This window comes from Leishmania donovani, chromosome 34 (assembly GCF_000227135.1).
Source record: "Leishmania donovani BPK282A1 complete genome, chromosome 34".
Classification (NCBI taxonomy): domain Eukaryota; phylum Euglenozoa; class Kinetoplastea; order Trypanosomatida; family Trypanosomatidae; genus Leishmania; species Leishmania donovani.
This window is the reverse complement of record NC_018261.1, coordinates 1,165,691-1,175,679: the sequence shown is the minus strand read 5'-3', so window position 1 is coordinate 1,175,679 and position 9,989 is coordinate 1,165,691. Positions and strand designations below refer to the sequence as shown.

At 56.1% G+C, this 9,989-nt stretch overlaps 2 protein-coding genes across 2 annotated transcripts; both read right to left on the bottom strand.

The window, feature by feature from the left end:
- Positions 1 to 555: 555 nt before the first annotated feature.
- On the bottom strand, positions 556 to 2,499 carry LDBPK_342680 (regulatory subunit of protein kinase a-like protein; the record flags this gene model as incomplete). Its single annotated transcript, XM_003864379.1, has 1 exon — positions 556 to 2,499. One exon carries the CDS (start codon positions 2,497 to 2,499, stop codon positions 556 to 558), a length of 1,944 nt encoding a protein of 647 aa, XP_003864427.1.
- Positions 2,500 to 4,901: 2,402 nt separating this feature from the next.
- LDBPK_342670 (zinc carboxypeptidase, putative) lies at positions 4,902 to 7,433 on the bottom strand (the record flags this gene model as incomplete). Its single annotated transcript, XM_003864378.1, has 1 exon — positions 4,902 to 7,433. One exon carries the CDS (start codon positions 7,431 to 7,433, stop codon positions 4,902 to 4,904), a length of 2,532 nt encoding a protein of 843 aa, XP_003864426.1.
- Between the last annotated feature and the right edge of the window lie 2,556 nt (positions 7,434 to 9,989).

The window sequence follows — 9,989 nt, the reverse complement described above, 5'->3', positions numbered from 1 at the left end:
AAGAAGCGTCTAATTCCATCCAAGCGCACACACGCAGAGGAGCCATTTCAACCAACAACCGAAACAAAGAAGTACGAGAACCGGGGCAAACAAAAGAAAGTGGAGTGGCATAAAAGCAAAGAAAACTACACACACACAAGAGATGTGCAAAACCCCGTCCAGTGCAGTCACCTCTCACCTCTCGCGCTCTCGACCATGTCTGTATGCGGTGGCGGCTGCCCTCCCTCTTGGCGAACGTCGATCAGCGATCACTCATCTACCTCAGCGAGGAAAAACGGCGTGAAGGAGAAGGGCATGGAAAAAAAAGAGAGACCCGAATAGGGGTCACCCTGTTGACAATGTTCGCAAGCATGTACGCATGTTGTGCAGAAAACTGGCGGGAGAGCAGGATACAGTGCACGGGGATCGCTGCTGCAAAGAGTTCCACGCTGTTTTTCTTTTTGTTTTTGTTTTTCTTCTTGATAGCGCGTAGTTGTGTTTGCCCGTGTGTAAAGTTTCCCGCTGTGTGCTCGCCTAGAGCAGCGCACAGGGTAGAAAGCTGTGGCTTCCCCTCAGCTACGCGCTCTCGTGTTGTCGCAGAGAGTACCGCAAATGAGACGGTGGGGCATCGAACGGCGGCGTTGTGTCCAGAGGCGGACGTGTGCCACTGTGCATGCGCTTCTGATATGTCGCGTACGTCTCCTCCTCCTCGACGGCTCTGATCAGCCGCTCGCGGGCCTCCATCGGGAAGAATTCGAAGGAGCGGCGACTGAGCTTCGCGGTCTTTACCACCGCGCTCACAGCCACGACATCAGCAACGGCGACGTGATGGTAAAGGAACTCGATTTGACCGGCAAAGTCGCCGGGATGGAGAAGTGCCACTTCTTTCATATCGCCACTCTCTCCGTCCGGCGCCATTACGCACACGCTTCCCTCCATTATGATGTGCAACCAGTGATTTGGCACACCGGCCGCGATCACCCTCTGACCCTGGACGTAGCTGTCCTCCTTGAGGCGCTCTGCGACGTCATCTAGCTGGTGCGAGGACACCCCGGCAAACACCGGCAGCGACGACAGGAAATCAACGTACCTGCGCCGCTTGTCCTCCATCGCGCGCGAAGTGATCATCTTGTAAGTGCGGCGCTCCAGCGAGGCACACTGCACCGAGGAGCGCGCCACGACGGCTGCACCGTTCGATATTTCGTACATCAGCCCCAGGTCTCCGAATGTGGAGCCGCGCACGAGAGGCACGACCACCTCCGCGCCGTCCTCGTTCACCACCGTCGTTTCCGCCTCACCGTCAAGCACAATGAAGAAGGTGTCGTTCGTGTGGCCCTTTTCCAAGATTTGCGTGCCCGCCTCGAACTTCTCGACGTCCATGATGGACGCAAACTTAGCAATATCACTGTCGTCCAGCGTAGAAAACAAAAAGTGACGCACAAGGACGCGCGAGATCGTCTTCATTTTCTCCTGTGACTTGGGCGTTGTCGGAAAGCTAGCAATGCGCGCCTCGTCAATGTCTAGCGAGGAGTCCGAGATGGCGCCGCGGCTTGGGCGCTGCATTTGGATGGTTCGGCGTCGAGCATCCTCGCAGTCGTCGATGAACTCGTCCTCCTCCGCTTCTCTCTGCCTTTGTTCTCCGTCCTGTGAGTCATTCTCGGCTTTCGAGTCGCTCTCGTTGTCCGCGTCCTGACGTCCAAACCTGAATGTTTTGAAGGTTTCCTGGTAGGAGATTGTGTCGCTCCGGGGCAGTGGCAAAGTCTCATCTGCGCCACCGATCGACGAGTTTTCCCGATCCGACTGCTTCATCGCGGTGTGGTCCAGTGGGGGCGGCGACATGCGCTTTTTCGGGATGGCCGACCGTGACTTCTTGTTCCTCGCAGCCGTTTCCACGGCCTCGGCAGTTGTAGGTGCTGATGGGGCACCCATAGGCGTCGCGGCTCCGACGGCATTCGAGGCGATGCATTCTTGAGTGGAACCTGCCAACGAGGAAATCGCCCCCGGCTTTCTTCTCAGATCGCGCAGTTGCGCCGCTACCTCCTTTACAAAGAGGAGGTCGATGCCTTTCAACGCCACCGAGTGCATCTTGGAGCGCGCCGGCGCTTTCGCAGCTGCACTGGCTGCAGTCATGGCACCAGCACGCTCTGCAGAGGAGGCAGAGAAGTTTATGTTGTTACTTCTGGCAGCGGACTTTTCCTTGTGCGTCTTCCTGGTTGACTTTGAGTCCGTCGTGGCGGGCTGAGTTGCGTTATTCGACCTCGGCGGCGGGAGTGGTGGCAGATTCGCTTGCCGCTCCATTCTTCGGCGCCGCTCCTCCTCCTTGGCCTTTCGCGCAGCCGCCCGCCGCTTCTTGGCTGCCGCGGCTTTCTCGCGTGCCTGAGCCTCAGCTGGGTCACGGAGCCGTTGGTAGTCGTCAATGCTGTCCTTGATGTTTAGCAGTATCGTCTCCCGCATCCCTTTCGACACGCTATCACCCATACGGCGCACCAGCTGCACCACGTATTTGTCGAAACTGGACATTCTGAAAGGGCAAGGCGACGGGGGTGTCTGATGCGAAACGGTTGTGTCACTGTGTGCTTGTGTGCCTTAAGAAGAAACAAGGGGTACTGGATGGGGTGAATGGCCGAAGGACGAAGGGAAACAGGGGGGCAACGATGCGGCGCGACAGACTACGCAGAGAGACAGAGGAGCGAGAGAAATTCCTGTCAAAAAAGGGGGAGGAAGGGAAGACAGAGGGGAATCGCTTGCATCAACACGTTGAGAGACAAGTTGCGGTTTGCCAGCGATCGCACGAAAGTTCGAAGAGGTGTGCATGTGAGTGAAAGAAAAGACGGCGCGGCAGAGAAGATACAGCGCGAAGCGTGGACGGGGAGAGGATAACGGGGACGAAGGGCGTCTCAGTTTCGGTTTTCGTGCTGGCATGTGGGCTAGGGGATATGAGCTAGCAACCGCGGCGGAATCGAGTCGATGGTTGTTGATGCTACTACAGAATCTTTTTTTTTGTGACGTCCTTCGTTCTTTTCGTGTTTCCTAGGCATGACGAGCATTTCCACAGCCATGATTCATGACAAGCACAGCAACATGCGGTCGAATCGCACACAAATGGACGTTTTTTTTTCGGCGTGCGGTTGTGTGTACCCCTCAGACGGCGATGTTGATCAGAAGAAGAGCGTGAGGGAAAGCAAGAGAGTAGAGGCGGAGAGGAATTACGAATGATGCCGGTGAGGTGAGTGGGGAGGGCTGGTCCACAGCACTTAGCCGCTCAAATACACATCTCACTCTTATCACTGAGCATTTAGGAGGGAGCAATCAGTGAACGATAACATGAGTGTTCCACAACAGGTGCGTACGTAGAGAGCCGCAACCCCCTCACGTGAGCGGTACGACGTGAGAGCTTATTCTCAGGCACGACGCCGCGCACCTGCTGCAAAAACTAAGAGATCGCTCTTCGTTCCTCACATATTTCGCGTTATCCTCATCAAATGGCACCATCATCAACAACAGCGAAAAGGCGCACAAGTGAGCGGTGGAAGGTCACAATATCTCGCCGTCAGCTTTTGCCGGTGCTGCTTCCAAGTCGCGACAGTACCGAAGAGGGTCGCGGCCCACGCATGGGTCCTGGAGAGACGCACGACCGCCGGAAAACAGGACCAGACCCGCAGGCACCCACAAGTGAGAGAGAGAGAGCAGCACATGCCAACAGCACCACCATAAGACGCGCAAAACTGCTGAGCGCACCCGGGAATCACCACACTTTGTATGTGATCGAGACGAAAGGAGAGCGCTTCAGAAATTAGAGCAAAGGCGATTGGCAAGGCAAAACACGCAAGGCACAGACAACGTAGTCACAGCAGCGAAGCATAAGGTGTCAGCGCGTGCAGGCACGCACGCAAGAGAAAGATAAAAAAGCACACACACACAAAAATGGTGATTTGAACTAAGGAAACAAGAGAAGGGAGAGCACGATGGATGATAGAGCGGCGCGCACTGAAAAACTCTAAAAGACGAATCCACTGCTGCACAGCATGTGCCAGTGTGCGCATTTATAAGTGCGTATCTCACATCATGTGCACGCTGGCCACGTCGCCTGTACGCACGCACGCGGAGATGAGCACTTCGTCCATGTCTGTGCCGCCCACCCTCCAAACAAAGAAAAAGTGCCATCGCTGAGCTCACGGGCTAAAGACGCGCGCACACGCTAACAGGGAGATTGTACGTTTATGTTTTTTTGCCTTTCTTCCAGCTGACGAGGAGGGGGCAACGCAGCAACAACAAAGAGGAAGTTGATGGACGCGCTTGATGGGAGATGCGCATGTAAGTGGACAATGCACGATGGAATTCTCCTCCTCCCCCCTCTCCGACATACACAAACATACACAACAACAACATAAAAACGCGAAAAAAAAAAAACGAGCCAATCTCATGTACATTACAAACTGGGGCGTAAAAGGATAAACAAAAGGCGTACCAGCACATCCACAACAACAACAGAGAGCGTGCGAGCTGACTTTATGAACTCCCCCTCTCCACAAGTGCGCGAAGAGGGGTCCGTGGAGAAAAAAAAAGGGAACAGAAATCATATGAGCAGAGTGACACAGAAGCCGCAACTTCAGAAGGGCAACACAGTACTCACACGAGCGCGCCTGGCTCCATATTTCTCACTATCACATGCGGCGGCGGCGTGCACCAGCTAGGAAGATGTCGCGCGAAAGAAAAAGACGGCACCCGTTTCGGTGACGTACAAAGGATAGACAAGCTGTGCCATTCAGCGAGTGCGGTTATGAGTATGGCACAGCACGTTACCCATGAAACGAAGAGTGGGGTGGAGCCGTTGCGGACGTAGGGTAACGTCACCCGGGCGCTGCTGAGCAAAAAGAAAACCAAAATCCAGAAACGCTTTCGGGTGCCGAGTAACAGCACTGCTACGTTTCGACAGTTGTATCGCTGGAGAGAAGCATCGGCTTCGAACGGCGCCGCGTCGCGATCACCGCCGGCGGGATCGCAGTCGTGCAGTTGTTCCCACTAAAGGAGGGAGACGTGCCACGGCGCTGAGCGCTGCCGCCGCCTTTGCTGCCGGTTCCCCCGGCAGCGGCAGCGCCGCTTGCCGCTCCACAGTTGCCGCTGCCATACAAAAGCGAGCGCGGCGGCCCCGTTGGCACGGTTTGCGACAGCAGCACGATTGCCGTATCCAGTGGGACAAAGCTGCGAACACCGCTGAAGGTGGTGCGGGGTAGCAATCGCGCCTCCCTGATGGTGATCTTCTCAGGATACTCCTCTGCCGCCATGCTCTTCATGATGGTCGCGAGTAGAGTGTTCCCAGACTCGCTGGTGGAAGCCTGAGCCTCCTTGCCGTGCAGCTTGAAGGCCTGCGCAAAAAGCGTCTCCGCGGACTCGATCTGCAGCTGCCGCTGCAGCCAAAGAGCCAGTCCGCGGGTGGAGTGAAATTGTGTTAAGGGCAGGCGACTTTTGGGGTTGATACCCTTAAGGTCCAGCAGTCCCAGCAGCATCGCACGAGCAGTGTCGCGAAAGGTTGCCGGTGAGTGCATAACCGGCGGTGGACTTGGAAGGGCAGTATCCAGCTGGTCGGTTTGATGATTCGTCAGGAGGGCGACTGGATTCAGTGCGTCGGCCATCACGTGCGAGGTCTCGATGGTGTAGCCGTGCACGATACCGGCCTCGGTAAAGGCCACAACGCGACTGGAGGAGTCCTTGCGCTTGCCAGACTTGCTGACGGCGAACATGTTTGCCTCCGAGAAGTTGCAGCTGCGGAAGTCGAGATAGGGCGTGTTAAGCGAGACCAGCTTTGCGTAGAGCAGGTTTTCTATTTGGTTGGCCCAGTCCATGCTGTTACCGTAAAAGAAGGTGCCTCGCTTATTGGCATGTGCGTGCATGTCAATGAAAAGTGCCACGCGGCTGCCCAGTGACCGCAGCAGGGCGAGAACCGCGTATGGTGCAGGGTGTCGCTTACGCGACGGGTCCCTGTACATGCGGTTGAGATCGACGCCGTTTGAGTCGACGCGGCTGTGGCCGCGAACAACGCCGTCCGGGTTCAACATCGGGACCACGCAAAAGACAAAGTTGTGCCGCAGCGCCGCCGCTCTACAGTCTGTGCAGTTCATGAGAAAATCAATACAGCCGTGCATAAGATGGCTGCCTGGGCATTCGCCTGGATGTACACGAGCCGTCAGCACCACGTACTGCTTGCCAAAAAAGGAGTACGGACGCTGCGTAAAGCCGAGAGCCGAGGAGTGGGGAAGGCCGTCTTCCTTGGAAAGGAGGGGTGCCCGCTCTATCGCCATGCGGCTGCAGTCGCTAATAGTCAGCAGTGTAACGTCGCGCCCCTCCAGTGATTTGCAGAGAACCTCGCGGTGGAAATAGATCTCGCTGAACTCCGCAGAGTATGGAGCAGCAACGTTGCCGGTGTTGGAACTTCCAGCCCACTTCTTACTCCTTCCGCTGCTTCCAGGCTGAACTGTGGCCAGGCCGTCTACGGCGTATGAGTCCGGCCCGCTACGCTGCTCGGAGCTGGAGCGCCGCGCTTGGTGATCGGGTGCCTGCAGACTCATCTCCCGCAAAGTGTTACTTCGTCGCGCCGTCTCTTGCCACATCGCAAGGTTGCGTTGCAGTGTGTAGTAGGTATAAGGGTGGTTGCTTGCAATGTAGATCGCGGGCGAGTCTGGACGCCCCTGCGGCGGCGTGTACGTTACCGCGATCTCCGTCTCAATTTTGAAGTTGAAGGTGAGGTTCATAGCAATGCTCTTCTTTTTAGTCTTTTTCTTCTTGCTGGTTCCAGAGGACCTGCCCGTAGGCGAGATGGAGAAAGCGATTCCGCCAGCGCCTCCATTGTTATTGGCGCCAGCAGCGCCGGCATCGGCGTCGTTGTCACCCTCATCGCCGCCACCGTCACTGTCAGCGTCGTCCTTCGACACGGGCTTGTGCACAAGCAGAGGATAGCCGGGAGTCTCTGGCATTTTCTCAAGGGCCTCCACATTCGCCTTTCCAGCGATGCGAGTGTACTGCGGTCGCGTAGGCACAACGGCCATGACCGGCATCCAATCATAGGTGAACATATTGCTGTGTGCCATGCCGACAAAGCAAATCGTGACGACGGCGCCCTTGCTGCCGCCGCGGACCGAGAAGTGAAACCACTGGCGGTTGTTGGTCTGCCATGGTGCGTTGCCGCAGTCCATTGCCGTGTACATGCGGTAGTGGAAGACGCCCACCCGCTCCACCTGAATCAAGTTGCCGCTGTCGAACTGTGACGAGAACTCAAGATTGTCCTCCTGAAAGTAGAAGGTGCGCTGGTTGTTCGGCGGTCTCTGAAACACCCAGTGCGCATCATCCACTTCCGGCCCTGGCGCCGTCAGGCTTGCAGCGCGTATCTGCGATCCTGCAGCGCCGCGTGCCGCATCATCAGCGCCGCGCAGCGAAGCATCGCGATCCAGCCCGTTCATCGACTGCAACTTCGTGCTGTTGGAAATGCATCGAGATGCGTCGCGGTGACCCTCTATCGAGGTCCGCTGCGCAGCGGCCTCCCTAGGCGAACTTTGCTGGGAGCAGCCGCTGAAGCCCAGCCCCATATCAGTCACGTTGACGTCGTTGTGCACACCAAAGGGGGATTTAGCCTCAATACTTGACTGCAGGTGCGGCTGTTGTTGTCTGCCTTCGCGACGGCGACACAATGGGCTAGGGTTCAGTGCAGGTGTGTTAGGGGATATGATCAGCTGCTCTGTGATCAGGCTCACAGCAGGGATGCTGTCTAGGCAACTGTCAACGCTGCTGGCAGCTTCCAGTCGACTTGTCCCAAGCAAACGCGGACGACAGATGATGTGCTGGAGCGAAAGTAGCAGTAGAGGTGGTGATAGCGGTATTGACGGAAGAAAAGGACTGCGCGTAGTCGCTGAGCCAGATTGCGTCTACTGGATTGGAAGCGCACACCGAAGACCACGCAAAAAAAGGAACGTCACTCAAGACCACTCAATGATAGAGTTCAGCTGCTTAACCAGGCGTGTTGCACTATCGGGGGAGCGATCGAGGCGGTCGAAAGAAAACCGCTGCTGCAGGTACCGGGTGGGTGACTGCCGCTCTTCGTAGTTGCTGTTTGTCGAAAAAAAAAAAAGATACGGCCTCGCTCGTATGCCGCGCTGCTCTTCGGTGAGGAGTCGAAAAGCGACGATCGGCTGAGGCGCTGCTACTGGAACCGAAACGGCGGTGGACGCAGCCTTCACGCGGCGGGACCAAATGAAGCCCTCCGGCTCCTAAAGTCGTTGTTCGTGTGAAGTGAGGCCGCGGCGTGGCGCCAACGCAGATAAGCAGCCAGCACCACGAAATCAGGGGAGGCAATGTGCAGGTAGAACAGTCGGTTGTGACAATACTTCTCCCAAGCTTTGTCCGCGTATACGCACGCGTCGCAGATGCGGCCCTGCAGGTCGGTGGCGTCTGCTGCCGTGCCCGGAAGAGAGTGCCCGCGAATTGGTGTTGTTGACTGCGGCCTTGCCGTTGTGGTGGTGGCCACGTGCGCTTCGCTCCTGAAAATAATGTGTCCGTGTGTGGCGATTCGGCGGCGTGTAGAGTAGTGCTACGAGGCGTTCAGGACAAAAAAAAAAACGGAAACGTGCAGAAGAAGAAACAGATAGAGGTAGCTCTTCTCAGAAAAAGAAGGAAGATGGGACAGTTGAGGGCGATTCTACGCCTGGCCGAGCCATTCGGTGTGAGGTGGTGTATGCGTGCCGCTGCTCACGTTCCCGGGAGAGGATGGGGGATTGAATCACCGCATTTCCTTTTTTTCCGTCAGATAAAACCTGCATCGCGGTGGAGTCTTGCGGTGGGCACACGTGAAAACAAGCGGAAGAAGAAAAACTAAAATAAAACCAAGACACACACAGAAGCACACTACGTGAAGAGAGCGCACGCCAAGAGTCAAGAGAGAGACACGTCACACAAACACGGAGGAGAGAGCGGTGAACGATACCACCGCAAATATGGAGACCATAACGGCAGATTCCAAGAAAGTTGGCTAACTACAGAGTGGAGAGAACATGAGAAGAAAACACCCACAGCAACGCCCACGGAGATAAGGAAGAGAAAAGAGTGGGGAAGAAGATAAAAAAAACACACACAGAGGTGCGTCGGCCTTCAGAAGATACCAACACGCGACAATCACAGCATTGCTTTTTGCACCGACCCCCACCACTTCCTTGAATCCGCATACATACATACATGTATATACATATACATATCCATTTCTGTGTATGACCTTTTCTTTGTGTGTGTGCGTATGCCGCCTAATTCACATGTGAGCACATTCTCCCGTTCGTTCTTTCAAATCGTTTGCGGAATTTCAACTCAGCACATCGACACGTGTGTAGACAAATACGAGCTGACGTCGCAGCAAGAGAGAGAACAGACCAACAAGAAAAATGCTAGAAATGCCTATCGACGCCATTGAACGAGTTCGCCTCTTTGTCTCCATCGCCTCAATGTCTCCGCAGCGCGAACGACGGATACACACACATCACGTTCATTTTCGAGCCACTACAGTGCTTCCTTCCACGCATGCACCTTGCATACAGATATGTCTTCTGCTTAACAGCACCGATATAATTCCGGTGATCCTGACCGTTTACCCTTCTTCTGCCTTCACCACAAGCAATTTTACTATTTTCTCGCTTTCTGTGCACGATCACACCATCGAATCAGCATAAATTTCTGCCATAAAACTTCACTAGCCAGCAGACCACACATAACGACAGCTACCACCGAGGGCCATGCTGAGCGACGCGATGGGCACCCCTCCACGGTGAGATGGCACAGACGACGGTCGCACACGCCAGCGCCACAGCGTCGCCGCACACCTCGCGCCCCCGCTTCACGCAGAGCGCCTCGACGACGCAGCGCAGCCTGCCCTCCGCGCCGCGGACGCCGACGTGCGCGAGCGGCCCGCCCTCCACGCGCACCGCGCTGCGGCACAGCGCACTCTTGCACCCGCCACAGCCACCGGCGAGGGCGGC